Raw genomic sequence first — 17,246 nt, 5'->3', positions numbered from 1 at the left:
TCAAACCATACCCTAACGAGCCAACCCGTCGCATTCCTTATTTAGGTGCTTATTTTGTAGCCGAAAATGCGCGTAAATAATAAATCGCTCTGAAATTTGTGCAACTTTCGACTCAATATAGCCACGCCAAAAGCAAGTGAACCTGATTTTCGTCAAGCGCTTCACCACCACGCAGTGTGTACGCAAGCGGGTGTAAAGAACGTTTGCCCCAAAAATGCATAAAAAATGGCGCCGCACCAGTTTGGTCGCCCGTGAAGAATTTGTTATTGTGAACAACCAACTCCCCCCACTGCAGCGATAGTGTGTGCCGTCGTGGTCGGTCGGTCGTCGTCGTGGTCGTGGTCGTGGTCGTCATCCCGTCGCTGGTCGTGGTGGTGGTTTCGTGAAGAAAAAAATAAGTCGGAATTTCCAGCCACAGTGTTACGAAAAGGGTGTGTGAAAAGTAAAGTCTGGTGTTGCGACGCATTAAAAAAAAAAAAGGAATCAGAAAGTGAATGAAAAGTCCTCCCGTCCGGGGAGTGGAGAAGCTGCTCGCCACAAGTTGGATGCGTGTCGTCCGGGGGCACTGTCGCAGCAAGTGCACAGAGCGTGTATAAAGTGTACCAAGTGTGTGTGTGTGTTAGTGCGTATGTGGATGATTGTTTTTAATTTAGCAACGACGGCAAAAACAGCAGCTCCTCCTCGCAGCCGGGGGCAACTAGGCAGCAGCAACCAACAATAACAGTGCAACACCATCATCATCATCATCATCATCATCACCATCATCACAGAGGCATGGCTGACCAGAACGAGAAAATTCTTCATCGCCTGCTGCAACAGGACGGGAACAGCATTTGTGCGGATTGTGATTCGAAAAGTATGTAGTGCATAGGAAAAGGGATGGGTTGGGGGGGGGGGGGTATCTCACATCCTGTAGGTCTGTGTGCGTGTGTGTGTGTTTGCGGTGTTCAGCATAGTTTAATAGCAGGAAGTATTCAGGGCGGGAACAGGCTGAATAGGTGGTGCGGCTGAATGCGTTGCATAGTTTTCTCCTTGACCAACTGTATGTGTGCGTGTGTGTGTGTGTATATATGCGATGTTGGCAGCAGCAGCCGTGTAGAAACGCAAATAGCAAAATAATGACTCATCCAATCATATACACTTCACCTCTTCTTTCCTCCCCCCCCCCCCATCCTCTCATTGGCTATCTCGGCCTCTCTTTCGCTTCCCATTCCTCGCACACACACACACATACCGTCCGACGAACGCCATAAACAACACCAATCTCTTTACGCAGGCCAGACCCGTGCGTGAGATGCTTTCGCTTCTAAGCGTGGGGACACCCTATGTTTTGTTGCCCTGCTCTGCCTTCTCCTCCTGCTCAATGCCCCACAACAACCCCCCGTTGAGGTGCATAGTAAAAGAGAAAAGCGTTACATGGCCCACCGTGATTGCCATGCCGTTGTGATGTGTCGTCGTTGCAGTCTCCCTACTGATTAGGAGGTATCGGTTGAGCGTGAGGCGCGTGAAGCGTGTCTCTATGTGTGAGTGGGTTTGTTTTGCTACGATTTTCCTGTCCCACTGGAACGCTGGGTGTCACACGCTGCACCTGCTGCTACCCCTGCCCGCGCACATTCATCCGGCGTTGTTCCGTTCGCTCACGTTCCCTGCACGTGTACGTACCGCCTGATAACACGTTGGTGCGCCACCTAATGCGTAGAATGCGCCTGGAAGTGAAAGGAAGTGAGAATGGCGCCTCCCCAGTGAGAGCATGTGTTAGGCATGAGAAGGAAGCAGCAAAACACCACACCACCCGGTCACCTTTTCGACCCACACATCGAAGCATTTATTAACCGGCACTGCTTTATTTATTATGTAGGAATGGTGAAAAGGTGGGAAGAGAAATGAGGGGTCGCTGCAAGCAAAACGCAATAGAAAAAGAAAACGTGTCTGGAGGTGCTGGGCGATCCAGCGTAAACAATTCTCACTCGCTCACTTGCTCACCGTGCTTCACTTGCTTACTCGCTCTGTCTTTCTCTCTCTCTTTTTCTCTTTCTCTGTGTGTGGTATTTTTTGTGTTGTTGTTGCTGTTGCCGCTGGTTACTGCGTTGTTGGGAAACGAAGGAAGAACACACGGGAAGAATGAGTAACAAAAAAAAAAAAGCATAACTGCCCCTAGCACGCAGCCACAAGGTTAATGCACTCCAGAAAAGCATCGAAGACGGCCGATGGGTTTGTTATTATTATTATTCGTTACGATGCTCTTCTTTGCGTGTTCCCGCCTTTGCATCCTGGTGCGCTGTTGCTTTCATTCACATTTAGCGAACCTTCCCTTTTCCGTTGCAGGGGAGCTTTCTACATTTGTTGTGATTTACCCATGCTTGGAGTTAGTTGCAGTTTACATATTTGTCATATTTATCTTAATTTATAGATGAAAAAAGAAAAAAAAATAGTAAAATGCAACCCAAACCCTTCTCATAGGGCAACGCGAAGGGAAACAAGAAGACATACAGAGGGCACAGGTGTTGGACATAGGGTTGCGTCATACGGTTTGTTTTGATTTTTACCGAACCAAATTCTTACTACAAAACACCCCCCATCGACACGCGTGTTGTTGTTTCTCCCGTCAGTATGGATAATAAATAGAAAACATCTTTCTGCTGCCAACAGATGCGTTCGCTTGCCAGTATTTACATGCATGATGATGAGGATTATGAAGAAAGGTTATATTTTCGATAAACAAGCTCTCGATGTAGTAACGTGCATCGTCGTCGAGTAGGTCGAAGTCGGCTGGGGGCGCAGTAAATGTCAGTCCACAGCGCGAGAACATTGCCATAGGCGGCATGAAACAACGTCTCGAATACTTTTGTTTGTTTGTTGTTCTGCCAACACGCAATGAGAGTGGGTTTAGCTTCATCGTAGTGGGCTGCGTTTAATGATTTATGAGTGCGAGACATCGGCAACAGAGGGTCGGATTCAGCGTGTTAATTAATTGACTTTTAAATACTTATTAACGTTGTGCCCTTCGTATGCTCCTCTGTCTTTCCTCTGTCCAAACAGATCTAGAATGGGCCTCATACAACATCGGCATCTTCCTGTGCACCCGGTGCTGTGCGGTCCATCGCAGCATGGGTGCGCACATATCGAAAGTGAAGCATCTCAAGCTGGACAAATGGGAGGACAGCCAGATCCAGCGCATGATCGATGTGGGCAATAAGTCGGCCAGACTGAAGTACGAGAACCGGGTGCCGGCTTGCTATCGGAGACCGAAAGAAAACGATCCACAGTAAATAATACCACGCGATAAAGGAGAAGCTTCGCCATCTTAATGACAAACAAACTTTCTTGTTTTAGGATACTGATCGAGCAATGGATAAGGGCAAAGTACGAGCGGCTAGAATTCTGCATGATCGAACGCCCCAGCTACACGTCCGGCCGGATGGAAGGGTTCCTGATGAAGCGCGGCAAGGAGGACAGCCGCTACCAGCCCCGCAAGTTCGTGCTGTCCGGCCTGCACGACACGCTGCGGTACTACGTGAAGGAAAAGCGCGAACCAAAGGCCATACTGCGAATATCGGAGCTGAACGTGGTGTACGCACCGTCGAAAATCGGCAATCCCAACTCGCTGCAGCTCACGTTCATGAAGGAGGGTACCACGCGGCACATCTACGTGTACCACGACGATCCGGAGGTGATCAACAACTGGTACATGGCGATACGGTGCGCCAAGCTGCACCGGTTGCAGATCGCGTACCCGAGCGCCTCCGAGAGCGATCTGGTCGATCTGCTGACGCACGATTTCACGCGCGAGGGCTGGCTGCTGAAGACGGGGCCGCGGGCGACCGACAGCTACAAGCGGCGCTGGTTCACGCTCGACGATCGCAAGCTCATGTACCACGACGATCAGCTCGATGCGCACCCGAAGGGGGAAATCTTTCTCGGCAACCAGCTGGACGGGTACAGCGTCCGGATAGGGGCGCCGCCCGGTGCCAAAGATCAGGGCTACAGTTTTACGCTCTTCACGCCCGAGCGGGTGTACAACATGTCGTCGCACAGCGAGCAGGACCGGGACGAATGGATCGCGGCGATACAGAACGTGCTGGAGCGGCCGCTCAGCCCGCAGGACAATTCAAGTGAGTTGATTTCTATTGGATTTCGACTAAAGACAAAGTTTCTTATGTTTCTTCACTCTCGTTTTGCAGTTTCGGCCCGACTAATACGCAAGCGCGGCGGAACCAACCCAAAGAATATCTTTACGGGTAGGTAATACAGTGCACAGGACCCTTCGTCCGATGGGACGCTATTGTAAGAAGCAACGAAAATGCCAGCAGCGCCAACCGAGCAAACATCAGATCATGGCGGAACGATCAAACTTCCGACCCGATGTCACGTGACACCTGGAAATCGGCTGGTTTTGCTTGAGAAAGACAACCAGCAGGGCCATACACTCGATATAGAGGTAGAGCCACCGTTCGGTTTCTTCTTCGGTTAGCGAACAAATGCCGAGTAGCACACTACCACAGTAACACATATGCGCAGCTTATAGGCTAACACGTTGGCTTTGGCTTGGGCCAACCATTATATCAACCTACATACTACTATCACCATAGATCTGGTTTCTCATTTCTAGACTGTAGCTGCAACGCAGCTCCATCGTAAGCTTTGGTTATGTTGTGTGTGTGAGTTTGAGAGAGAGCCTGCAAAAGCTGTAAAAAGTGCTTCGTAATGGGAATGATAAGCACCGAAAGACCTCTGGATGGTATTTATTTTCATATTGTTTATTCGCTAGTTTTGTGTTATGAACTAAATGACAGCGAAAGAGAGAGAGAGAGAGAGAGAGGGAGGTAGATACTAGCTAAGGAAAGCACATAAAGCCAAGCAGACACTTTAATCACGCACCAATACGATCTATTTATTGACACAGAACACATAACTAAATATTAAAAATAAGCGCAACAAGCAGCTGCATCGGTCGCTGAGAAATACTCAGCCAAATTGACTACGTAGAACTATGTTTTAATAGCAGGCAAATAAGTTTTGCGAATTTACATTTCCTTCCCGTTTCGTTTTTATACCTCCCTCTCTGTCACTGTATATCACTCTGTGTTTGTTGCTGCTTCATTGCACACGGAGGGGTGTCGATGCACAAACTAGATACACACACGTTGACGCAAACTGCACGCATTTTCTTTTTGCTAAACCCCGCTTAGAGCAAGAACAAAATAAGATTATTAAAGAATTAATTTGTTGTGGATAGCACACACACGGTACACAGTTTCGTTTCCGTAAAAGCAGCAGAAGAAGCAATCGTTTTCGCACTAAAATGTCGTAAATTGCTAATATAACCCGTGAAACTCGTGCAGAAGACAGACGGCGTAGAATTGGAACGATATAGCGAAACTAAAAAGAAACAAACAGCTAAGCTAAGGTAATGCAATTTCTACTGTCTGAAAAAAAAACAGAGCCGGAAGTAAAACTAAGATTTAGAAGTACATTTTGCTTACAGATTTCGTAAGCGGCATTAGATAGGCAAAATTAAATTGAAGCAAAGATGAGTGTGCGAGACGCGCATCGACGAACGAAGAGCTGCGCAACGCCACGCAGCAAACACTCAAACCTCGGTTCGATTCTAGCACTAGCTGCTGGAACCGCAAACTTTACCATGCAATTGGCCAATATTGCGTGTGGTGTGTGTGTGTAGTAGTAGTAGTAGTAGATTAACCGTCGTGTGTGGTTCCTATTATGCCCAGGTGGCGAATCGCTCTCAGGGCAGCTCTAGAGAGAAAACTGCCAGTTAACTGTTTTAGTGTTCTGTGTCGGTTTTAAACGTATTTTTCTTTCGTATTGTTTTATACAAACTACGACATTTCATCACAGAAGAAACTGAAAACACATACATAAAGAAGTAAAACCCCCAAACACACAAATGAAGATCACGTCACAGATACTCTGCTCAAAAGTCTTTGTTTTATTGACGAAGAATTATAAACCCAAACGCGGTGAGAATGTAAGCGAAAGGAGGAAGGAACGAACAACAATAATCACACAAACAAGCAACACTAAAAAACGGATCGAAATAAGCATCGAAACGAACTGGCAACTGAATAACTGAGCAACAATGAAATCAATGCACTGCCCCCTCCACAAACATTTACACAAAACTACCACATTGATTCAAGCCCGGGAGTAGAGAGCGGACGGAAAATAACGAGTAAAACGTCGTGTGCGTATATACAACACTTTTGAAGCTGTACGGAAACGAGCGTCGTAATAGTAGTAGCGTGTAATACCTAGCACTAAGTAAGGGAGAGTTATATTTCGAAAGTGGCGGCATGTAGGAACGACAAACGGTAACGAAAAGGAACTACAATAATTTGCCAAAAATAGCTAAATATTAGAACAAATCCGTAGTACAGGATGATGCACTATTCTGTGCAGAAGACGGTCGTGTAAAAGCAACAGACCGAAGAGATGTCGAGAGACGGACGACCGTGCGTAACAAGAATAAAACAACAACTCTTTTGCTACCAAGCAAACAATGGCCGTGTAAGTTGGAAACATGTTTCAACCGAAACGTGAAACAGTACTTCTGTCCCTAGCCCGCATAGGGTACGATCGTGTACGATCCTGCCTGATCTTTCATCCAACTTATCCAATCATCCTGTACAGGTCTTTCGAAGCTAACCTCGTGAAAGATGGCAGTACGCTTGGTTTCTCGAAATTGCATCCGCTCGAACATGCGCATCGCTTTCGCGTTTGTGTCCTTTGTGATCGCTAGGTAGTGCTGCAGCTGCAACCGTTCCACCCCGAACAGTAGCATCAGCAGTGTAGCTTCCCAGCCGTACCGTTTCCCCCGTGCCGTCGGTTCGGCGATCATAATTTCAATTTCACCCGCCAACCGATCGGTCTGTGACTGATCGTCCTCTGCTTCGGGCTGGGATTGGATGAAGATGTTCGTGTCGCCGACCAGTGCGCCGATTTCGTCCTTTGTATCTTCGTACCGCTGACGATCGAGAATGAGAAAGGTGCATTCTGAAATGGGGAACGGAAACGGTTTGTAAGTGGTAAGTGAGTCTTTTTTCGTTGTTGTTATTGCAATCCTCACTGTCCTCATCATTACGCCAGCTCGCCTGCATTTGGTACTCCTCCTCCAGGGTGAGTGGTTCGGATGCGGTTAGCTCCTGCAGCTCTTCGCTCTTCATCCACTGGTGATATCTTTCAAATGGACGGTCGAATTAGACGTGCATATACGAAAGATATTTGACCGTAAATGTCCTTTTTACTTACTTCTCAACATGCTTACTCTCGTACGGTACCAGTATAACGTTAGTGCCGATGATCTGCAGATGTTCGTTCAGCTTCATGCTACCATCAAGATGATCTAAAAAAAGAGTTTAATGTCAATAATCAGAGAGCCGATAGATACAGCATTAGAAACAATATTTCTCCACATTAAATAATTGCCAAAAGAAGCTCAAAACGTTTGATTAAATTAAAATTTGTTTTATTGCTGCATAGCTTCTATGCATTGAAACAGATCAAAATTATAAAAGCATTCGTTTAAGCTTAAAGTGTCTTCTTCAGCTGTGCCAGCTTCGTCAAGCAGGCATCGCGCCACGCCCGTCTCTCCGGCAGCTTATCGATCGGTACCATCTCCTCCATCTCCTTGGCCACCTGCTCTGCCACCTTGCCCTCCATGCGCGGCGTCGGGCCCATCGTTTCGCTGACCGCGTAGATCGTGTTGCAGTAACGATCGCAATAGTTAAGCATGCCTTCCGCATTCAGGTGTGCCGTTTCGAGTGGACCGAGGAAAGCGTACCGCATGCCCAATCCCTCCGACATCACCACATCGATGTCCTTCACGCTAAGTATACCGTCGGCCACGAGGCGCCAGGTTTCGTTCAGGATCGCGTACTGAATGCGATTCAGCGCAAAGCCTTCGATTTGGCGCGATAGCGTGACCGGCTTCTGGCCGATTTCCGTCATCAGTTCGCGTGCTTTCGTGGTGTACTCCGGTTTGGTCCACGGGGCCGGAACGATCTCAACCAGCGGCACGTAGTACGGTGGGTTAACTGGATGAGCTACCAGGACCTAATCGAACGATGGGAGGAAGCAATCGTTATTAGTGTTACAAACAAGTGGTGTTATGATTGCCATTTCGTACCTGAGCCCGATGCTTCATATCTTCGCTGAACAGTGACGGCATAAACGTGCTCGTCGAGCTGGCCAGTATTGTGTTCGGTCCAACCAACCCATCCAACTCGCCGTACAGCTTCTTCTTAATGTCCAGCCGCTCGGGGACACATTCCTGCACGTAGATGGCATCCGTGACAGCATCCTTCAGATTGTCCGTACCACGAATGCAGGCAAACTGTTCGGCCGCGCTCAGCGTACCACGAATGGTTCCCTGCTTTTCAACGCTTTCCAGCTCCAGCTTCGTTTCCTTCAGCGCTTTCTCCACGATATCGGGGATGATATCGTAAATCGTCACCTGATAGCCGACGCCGGCAAACAGCATCGCCCAGGAACGCCCTATAAGACCGCTGCGTTGCGGTGTGTGGAAGATGGAGAAGGGAACACCAACGGTTATTACTCAATGTCAGTGCTAGGTCAGTGCTAGTGAGCAAACACGTTGATTGTTTGTGGCTGTTCTGTTCTGTCATTTGCTCTATCGCTCTGCTGTCCAATGCAGCGCGAAAACATGCATCTAGCCGTTAGAATGAGTTTAATGAGCCGCTGTAATCGCAATCTGTTTGAAAGAGGTGGATGCCAGTGAGCATCCAATGTGCCCTTCGGCGGTTTGATTATGTGTCCTAGAAAACAGAATTTGCACTGCAATCGACTTTAAATCGATTGGCTGTAATAATGGTGCGATCATCAACAGTCTCTGAATGCGGTGACCTCTCTCCTAATGATTGGAGTGCATTCTTAAGTGTTGTGCAAATATTTGAAATATGATAGAAGGTCCATAAATGTAATAAAATGAATGATGCATGTCCTGTCCTCTATTCGTTGTTAGTAGATCGAGGCTACAATATTTTTCATTAAAATGGACAGCAATTTAAGCTGATCCTCACTGATCGATATTACTTCCTAAGCGCGAAATCTAATATTTGACTTGTCTAAATTATACTACCATCGTGTCGTTCACTTACCTTCCAATGATCGCAACTTTCTCTTTCTTCATTTTGCTAGCCATGCTTCTGCCGAATCTGCCGATCATCATCCCCCGTTTCAGTCAGGACAGCACAAGGGAAGGGACGGGATTTGAAAAGATTGACGATTGTATTATTATATGATCACCGTAACACACCACCCATACACAATGCCTTTTTTTAAGCCACTCACCAATTGAATAATGTTTAACAAAACACAACAAAAGATACACACTCACACACACGGGATTGGTACTACGGAAAAGGGGGAAATACTTTCACTAGGATGCCGGTTTCAGCAAGTTTTCAACAACCGCTGAAGGGTGAGTTTGAACCGGAATATTGGTCTCTCTGTCTCTAAAGCGCGCAAACACAACACAGCTCTCGGCAAAAGGGTCCCGACTGCGCGTCCTATCGTACGGAGGGAATGGTAGCGACTGATCGATCTAGGGGTAGTTTAGCTCCGCATGTAGATAACACGAGGATCCGGCAAGCGTGGTCGGGCGCCAGTAGTAGGCTGTGACGGGAGGGAGGTCGCGTGCATTCCCGCGGTTGTGTTGTGTACAGTTTGCGATACGCGAAGTGTGTTTGTTTTTTAAGCGATGGTGTACGCGATGATGGCGACCACTTACTTTACCCCGTTCTATGGCCACTTTTGTCGCGCGGTTCAAATGGCAACTGGCACGCGCCAGAGAGCTTCTCAAGGGATGATGTTTCCAATTAGTTCATTAAATGGGATATTTTCTAGCTTTAAAAAAGGTTTCATGAAAACATTTACCCAGTGGCCGCTTTGGCTAGTAGCTTCTTTTAAAATAGACTTCCTATCGTTTCGAGTTTGATCAAGGATAAGGCGAGGCAAACGAAACGGGGCACGACGCTTCAGATAAGAACTGATAAATATATGAGCACCGATAGCAGCTAACAGCCAAGTGCTTAAACGCTGTGTTGTTAAACTGTTCAAACATATTCGGAGGCAGTGCAGTGTGTCGGTGGATATGGCGGCCAACAGTACAGCTTGGTATTTTTTTACCACTTTTGGAAACCGATGCCGTGATAAGCATTGCCGGTTGCGGAGGTTATCGGTACCGACCAGCGGGAAGAGCGAATGGTATTCAAGCGAACCAATTAACCCCTGTCTTAATTTGAGGCTATCGACTAGAATAATTTAACGCATGATTGCTCCGCAAACAGACGGAAGCAGTGATAGTGATTAGGACGGTTTGCCGGGTGTCTCCCGGGTGTAACGCTGTAATTGAATTATGCTGACACCTTTCCCGTTCGGCAGCATAACGAACCCGAGCCGGAGTTAGACTCTGGGTGGTATGCTGTGATGGACAAGTTGTTATGCGCCTTGAGACGAGGTCAACCCCCCGGGACAGGGCACAGTGAAACAGCTGATAAAGGGACGGGAAGTGCGCGTGTGGCAAGCATTTTTCGCCCGTAATAATGCTGGGAGATTCTAGTTTGGGGGAAAAACTACGACAGTGATATGAAGGTAATAAAGTAGCATATTTTATGTTGCACAGTTCTTGATAATAACAAAAAACGCGCGCCGTAAGCATGATGCACTGAAATGAAAACTCAGTAAGTCGAGGCTACGGTCATGCATGTTACTTTCAACTCAAAAAGTTATCAACCGTTCGTTCCCGTACTTACTCAGAATCCTTAATTAGATGAATAAATATTAAAACTAACACTTTTTGGTAGAAAAACTTCGAAACAGATGTGCACTGTTTACGTTTTTTTTTCAAGCACACGCACAAGAAAAACACAAATAATCCGGCGCATTGACAGGTCGCGGAACCTTACAACAGCGACACCTGCCCGAAACACCGCAACAGTCTCAGTCCGCCGGATCGCACAGTCCGTTCAAATGTCAAACGAATGTCAATCGGAGAGGGGGGCTAAAATAAAAATAAAGAAAAATCGTCCCGACAAGACCGACGACGGAAAAGTGTGAAAATAAAAGTTTCGGAAAGTGTTGTGAGAATTCATCGCGCAGTGTTTCCGCGAACGGAATTTAGAAAAAATCAGTCGCTCCCCCCTCGCGGTTCGGTGAAGTGAGGAAAAGTGTGTAGAGTGCGCGGTACAGTTTGGAGTTTTTCCACCTCCGAGACGACGGCATGATGAATTTCGCACTCAGCAGCCAGTTCTACATCGAAGCTCTAGAACGTGCGATACACGAGCAGGTTCCGCAGCACTTTCAAACGCTCGCGGAGGAAAACCAGCTCAATCCGTTCGATCTCGTACCGCTGGACATGATGGGTGCGATCGTGGCCCCAGCATCGGATGATGGGCTTGCTCCGATCGTCGTTGACGGTGGACAGCAGCCAGAAGGAGCGGCGGAATGCCAGCAACAGCAACAGCAGCAGTACGAGCAGCAGCAGCAGCATCAGTCCGACGAGCAGCACAGTAGTAGTGGCAGCGAAGGCAACTCATTCTGCGACATCAATGATAATAGTATTCTGGTTGAGTTTGAAAAGATTGACGATGAGCTGGATGAGGACGGAGGATGGTACATAGCAGACAAGCATAATTGTTCTTCTACTTTCCCTTTAAACATTCATTTGTAGCACCGTTCTGTTAATGCGCTTTTGTGCACCCTCCTTGCCTCCTCGTAGTGGAGTAGTGCCTAATACTTTTGTCTCTGCAAACTTTCCCACATTCTTTCTTCCTACACTGCACTCTTTCTTATCAGCAAACGCCACTGCACGTATTCCGCTAATACAATTCGTGTTCTTCTGTGTCACCCCTAATCTATTCATTCCTAGCAGGATTCAGTTTTATGGTGATCCGAAGCATGTCCCGAACACCTTAATAGGATTAGCCAAAGAACCTTCCTTTGAATCGCTCAGAATTCTTCCCAAAAACGATGGGAATTAATTTTTATGACCCACATTCCATTCCGCGGGCAGTCCGGGGCAACATCAGCACCATCGGATGGAATTAGTGAGAGTTGTCCGCTTGGTTGTGGTGGAGGTTGTAGTGGTTTTTTTTCCCACGGTCCTGGTAAGCGCTCCTGCCTCCTCCTTCTTGCCCGATTTCGAAACCGTCCCAGTGGCTTTCGGACGACGCCGCTACGCCGCTTCCAAAATATTTATTAATAGAACTTCCTACTTTGTCGTGGGATCTTTCTCCCGCGGTGGTGCCTCTCTCTCTCTCTCTCTCTCCCGGTCTCTTCTTGCGCCAGTTGTGTGCGAGCTGTGATCAGTCTCGATTGTTTTGGCCACACTGATCGGTCGGTGGTTTTTCGTCGTGTGCCCGACCAGACGAAACGGCGTGGGCTAACTAATTGGAACAACAGAGGGTTGGTTGTACTTTTTTTCTGAGGGTCCGGATGGGTGGAAAGCTAGCCTGAAGCATCCTTACCACATTAGTGCCGGTAGGATGTTGGTTGGTTTTTTTGTTCGGCCAACAGCCACTGTCGTCTGCAAGTGGGAAAGAATAAAACGCAAGCGCGATTATTACAAACACAAAACGGCCAAAAAAGAACGATTATATATTTAAAGCAGCGTCACGCGCCCGGACGAAAACTGCCCTCGCGGTGTACGCCGTGTCGGTCAACGGTCGTGTGGGCGATGCAAATTGGTTTGAATTTTCTCCTACGGCGGTGGCAGCCTGCGTGTGCCGACATACGTACAAGAGGATGTTTTCTTATTTTCACTGTTTTGCTACCAACAAAACAACGAAACCACTCGGTATCTGTTTACATTATCATTGCAGGTGCATTGGCGGCCCGCTTCTAGCGTTTCGGTTGGGGTTTTTCTTTCGGGGATGGTTTGTTTGCGAATCAGTTCGAGCGCGCGAATGCACAAACAGCGCACGAGACGAGTAAATCCCCCGCTACCCTTTTCGTTGGGATTAAGAAGAAAAGCTGATCGCACGATGATCACCTGTTGATGAGAGCAAAGCGCATGGAATGGTAGAGGGTGCAGCAAGCGAACAAGTGACCTTTATTTAATTGGGTTCCCTTTAGTACCCCGGACAACCAGCAGCTCATACGGTGTCTCTTTTTGCTGTGTCCATTTGCCACCACCGCACTACAAATGAAGTGTTAATATCGCACTTAATGTGTCTCTCTTTGGCTTGTTCTGCTTTGCCCATTGGCCTGTGACTTGGCCATCTAAACACACCAGCAACCAGCAAGGCCATGCCGTGTAGCGTTGTGGTGGTGGTGGTGGCGGGTATAAAAATAGCACCATGACGATTTGTTGGAAACATGAAAACATGTTCCCCTCGGATCCTCCCCTTCGTAGGATCATCATCCTCATCAATGCCCTCATCCATCTCGACATTTGCTTCAGTGTCAAGAGGGAAACAGCGATACAAAACGTATTATTGCTTCATCCTATTGAGCATAAAAACATGTTTACGATTTCTAACCGGACGAAGGCCCTTTTTTCTTCTCTATAATTAATAATAGCTTCATATACAGAGTGAGAGTGAGAGTGCGCGAGAAAGAATGCGTTTGTTTCATTTTCATTCGTTTTTCTCCCGTAGATGCTAAATGTTGAATGGTAGAGCGTTTGTAGCATGTTTTGTAGTTGTTTGTCATTGTACACTATGCTGGAATCTCTATTTCCGCCCTATCTCTGTAACCTAATAGCTAAATGTTGTCCCTTTACCCACATGCTGCACACCTGTTGTTTGTGTAAACAATTTCCATCGTTTCCATTCTCAAATCTCGTTTGTTTGTGGCAACTGCTTCTACTGCTCTTCATAATATGCCTCATTATGCCTCAAACATCGCAAGCGCAAATTTCGCAACACTTATTTATCCTATAACGACGTGTATATGTATCGAACTTTGATTCTGATGCTGATGAATTCCGTTTTCCAATTCGTTCCCTCCTATTCAGTAATAAAGAAAACAATACTCTATACGAAGACGGAGAGCCATCGCATGCCACTATCACGATCGAGGTACACATTTAGTGATGTAAAACAAAAAAAAACATGAAACTATTGAAACAGGTTGCGAGAAACAAAAAAAAATAAAATAAAACCAGAAGAGCTTAGATTGTATTACATATTTATTAAAGATAAAATTCAACCATAGAACAAGGTATCAAACATGTAGTTAAATAGGTAAAATACTAAAGCGTAAGGGTGCAGAACGTTCAGTTGTAATGGTATTTGGTTAGATAGTTTTATTATATACACACAAGTATTTGTCGTAGCATAATTCACAGTTTATGTAAACAAGTTGTTTTCCTTCCACTCTCTCTATACCTGTTGTAATTAGAGAAACGTAGCTAGTTGATGTGGCAAGCGTTTGTAACGTGTAATTGTATGGTGTACTGTGTACCTCGTTCTAGGGTCCGGACAATCAAATACTGGCCCGGTATCGATGTAACTATGGGAGCTGCAATCGAAGCTACAGCACGGTAGGCAACCTAAGGACACACATGAAAACACACAGAGGTAAGCACACAGCACGAAGAATCCATAACGTAAATTGCCAATTAAAATATAAGCTCATTTAAATCACAACCCTTTTTGGCAAACGATGGGATGATAGGATAAGTAAACCCTTGGTATGCCTGTATCGCGCGCGCGTTTGACGTGTTGACCAAACAAACGCAATACTAATTCCGCTTTACCGTTTTCCGTTCAGGTGAATACAAGTTTAAGTGCACCGAGGAGGGCTGCACCAAAGCCTTCCTGACGTCCTACAGCCAGAAGATCCACATCCGCGTCCACACGAAGGTGAAACCGTACATCTGCGGCGAGAGCAGCTGCCGGAAAGCTTTCAACACCCGGTACCGGTTGCGGGCGCACGAGCGGCTGCACAACGGCGAAACGTTCAACTGTGCCGTCTGCCAGAAGGTATTCACCACGCTGAGCGATCTGAAGAAACATTCGCGTGTTCACACTCAAGAGCGACCGTACAAGTATGTACCACCATCGTGGTTGTGTTGTTGTTTTGTGAAAACAATCTCAAGCGAAGATGTTGTTCTGTTATTGTTTTCCGTTGCTTCGCCTTCTGTAGATGTAAGGAGGATAAATGTGGCAAAGCATTTACCGCATCGCATCATCTCAAGACGCACATCCGGACGCATTCGGGCGAGCGACCGTTTGCCTGCAAAATCAACGATTGTAACAAAACGTTCAGCACACCGCACAGCTTGAAAACACACTCGAAAACTCACGAGAAACCGGTAAGGGGCGGGGATGGTTTCGCTGAAATGGGAGCATTTTTTGTTCTAATTTATTTTCCTTCATGTTTTAGAGGAAGAAATCCTCCAAGTCTGGCAAGGTGAAGAAAGTTCGCTCACCGCCAACGAGCGAACAGGAGACAGACTTTGACATTGTGCTTATTGAGGATGATAATGGTGCACAAGCGATCGATGAAGGGATTGATCTTAACGAGATGTACGATCAAGGCGCGACGGAACAACATGCTGATGTGCTTCCGGTCGCTCCCACCGCCCCTGATGTCCCCCCGGAGGAAGGCTTTAACTTCGTCACGACGAACGATTTCCACGAATCGAAAGCACTGGAACTCGCACTGGCCGCGGAGGAAGAGCTAAACCCCCAGTGGATCGACATTTCGATGCTGCAAACAAAACCGCTGGCCGCACTCGATCCTGTAACGTCCGCCTGTGTGGCACTGCCGACAAATGTCCCGTCGTACGTGGACCTGTCATTTAACGTCAACGTGGCCGACTATCTCCCCTCAACGGAAGCATCGAACGTCGTTACGTCAACTGGCGGTCCCGTGCTTGCTGGTGATCTTTCCACCGAAGGGTCTTCGCAAGTCTTTACGATTGAAAATTATTTCGATGAAAATCTGCTGGAAAGTGCAAACGCCACCGTACAGATCGATCGTGCGATACAGAACAGTGAGCAGCGGGCGGGCGGTGTGAAACAGGAAGAGCAAGAAGAGACGGAAAAGTTGATCAACGAACTGTTTGCCGGAGAGTTCCTGCCGAAGATGAATTCGTCTTCCGATGCGATAGAACCGGTTGCTGGTGAACGTTGTGATGATGCTGCTGATGGTGGTAGCGAGCTTTTGAACGAACGGAACAACAACATGTTGCTAAGCACGCCGGTTGCGGTATTGGATGGATCGACGAAAACGCTGAAGGACATAACGGCCGATGCCGATATTTGTCGCTGCGTCAACTGTCAGTGTGACCCGATGCAGGGCTGCATCGGGGGCTGTGGTCCCGAGAATCCTTGTCGGGCGACAGCGGCAGCAACTTCCGGGTGTAACACTCCTTCCTCGCTGCTGCAAGACATGTCAGCATCTCACGACCGACAGCATCCAGCAATGCTGCCGATTGCATCCATCCCGACAGAATCGACCGTTTCTGATAATGTAAGCTTGCTTGGATTGCAATCGCAACAGCAGCTGCAACAAGTTCAACCTATAAAACCACCACCATTGCAATCGTCTTGCTGTAAAGCATCGGCAACAAACGGTGATGGTAGTTCGGTTGGTGGTATCGGTTCAAAACTAACCGATCAACTGGAACCCCTCACCAACATGCTGAAAAGCTTACAAAACTGTTCCTGTGCCGGTCCGCGGGATGGACACTCCAAGGGTTGCTGTGTGGTCATCTGCCTGAAAACGCTGGAAGCGCTCAAAAAGGTCCTGAGCACACACTCCAGCTTGATACAGTGCCACAACAGCAGTGCCAATGCCATTATGAACTGAGTAAGCTGCTTGTGAAACGATTCACTTTCGATGCAACATTAACAGCAAAAACAAACGCAGTACAAAAACATCTAATCGCGAAATAACAGTCCAATCGTGTGTGTGTGTGTGTGTGTTGTTAGTGATAAAAAAACAAGAGCAAACAGGAGAAAGGAGAGAATGCACTGTCCTCAGAGGACGGATAACTGAAGAAGGGACAGATCTATGTGTTGTTATAGGGGAGAACGTATTGTCGCGTGTGTCTTTTTTATTATTTTAAACGTGTTATCATATGCTTAGATTGCGACACGATGGATGGAGGCAGAAAGGAACGTTTCGCTTTTGGGAGAAGTGTCTTGAAAATGCTCACGGCTTGTTAATGGGCCGCTTACTTGTTGCTATTGCTAGCTTCTATCCCAACGATTTTCCTACACCTTCTTCACGCGAAACTAATTATCTTTACCTTCTAT

General features: G+C 47.1%; 5 protein-coding genes across 8 annotated transcripts; 3 read left to right on the top strand and 2 right to left on the bottom strand.

Moving 5' to 3' along the window:
- Positions 1-15: 15 nt before the first annotated feature.
- On the top strand, positions 16-5,373 carry LOC121592706 (arf-GAP with dual PH domain-containing protein 1-like). Of its 2 annotated transcripts, none has more exons than XM_041914416.1 (4): positions 16-856; positions 3,040-3,265; positions 3,334-4,112; positions 4,182-5,373. In XM_041914416.1, the coding sequence occupies exons 1-4, from the start codon at positions 775-777 to the stop codon at positions 4,244-4,246; spliced, it is 1,152 nt and encodes a 383-aa protein (XP_041770350.1). In that variant the 5' UTR covers positions 16-774; the 3' UTR covers positions 4,247-5,373. The 2 variants fall into 2 exon arrangements, with proteins under 2 accessions (XP_041770350.1, XP_041770351.1); XM_041914417.1 differs by lacking the exon at positions 16-856 and adding an exon at positions 2,742-2,948.
- A 915-nt stretch (positions 5,374-6,288) lies between these two features.
- Positions 6,289-10,915, bottom strand: LOC121592715 (N-acetyltransferase 9-like protein). The gene is made up of 4 exons (XM_041914434.1): positions 10,791-10,915; positions 7,267-7,360; positions 7,085-7,194; positions 6,289-7,011 (listed from the first exon to the last, which is right to left on the bottom strand). Exons 2-4 carry the CDS (start codon positions 7,341-7,343, stop codon positions 6,575-6,577), a joined length of 624 nt encoding a protein of 207 aa, XP_041770368.1. The 5' UTR covers positions 7,344-7,360; positions 10,791-10,915; the 3' UTR covers positions 6,289-6,574.
- Positions 7,462-9,575, bottom strand: LOC121592708 (lambda-crystallin homolog). The gene is made up of 4 exons (XM_041914420.1): positions 9,328-9,575; positions 9,135-9,191; positions 8,144-8,522; positions 7,462-8,070 (listed from the first exon to the last, which is right to left on the bottom strand). Exons 2-4 carry the CDS (start codon positions 9,176-9,178, stop codon positions 7,546-7,548), a joined length of 948 nt encoding a protein of 315 aa, XP_041770354.1. The 5' UTR covers positions 9,179-9,191; positions 9,328-9,575; the 3' UTR covers positions 7,462-7,545.
- Positions 10,916-11,000: 85 nt separating the features above from the next.
- Positions 11,001-14,847, top strand: LOC121592719. Of its 3 annotated transcripts, XM_041914439.1 has the most exons (5): positions 11,001-11,649; positions 13,994-14,057; positions 14,453-14,558; positions 14,656-14,671; positions 14,752-14,843. In XM_041914439.1, the coding sequence occupies exons 1-4, from the start codon at positions 11,258-11,260 to the stop codon at positions 14,658-14,660; spliced, it is 567 nt and encodes a 188-aa protein (XP_041770373.1). In that variant the 5' UTR covers positions 11,001-11,257; the 3' UTR covers positions 14,661-14,671; positions 14,752-14,843. The 3 variants fall into 3 exon arrangements, with proteins under 3 accessions (XP_041770373.1, XP_041770375.1, XP_041770374.1); XM_041914441.1 differs by lacking the exon at positions 13,994-14,057; XM_041914440.1 differs by lacking the exons at positions 13,994-14,057; positions 14,656-14,671 and having other exon boundaries at positions 14,752-14,847.
- A 183-nt stretch (positions 14,848-15,030) lies between these two features.
- Positions 15,031-16,797, top strand: LOC121592370 (transcriptional activator GLI3-like). The gene is made up of 3 exons (XM_041913771.1): positions 15,031-15,062; positions 15,127-15,295; positions 15,367-16,797. The coding sequence occupies exons 1-3, from the start codon at positions 15,031-15,033 to the stop codon at positions 16,795-16,797; spliced, it is 1,632 nt and encodes a 543-aa protein (XP_041769705.1).
- Positions 16,798-17,246: the final 449 nt, after the last annotated feature.

This window comes from Anopheles merus, chromosome 2L (assembly GCF_017562075.2).
Source record: "Anopheles merus strain MAF chromosome 2L, AmerM5.1, whole genome shotgun sequence".
NCBI classification, from domain to species: domain Eukaryota; kingdom Metazoa; phylum Arthropoda; class Insecta; order Diptera; family Culicidae; genus Anopheles; species Anopheles merus.
Note: the sequence above shows the minus strand (reverse complement) of the source record. Positions and strands in the feature narration are given on the sequence as shown.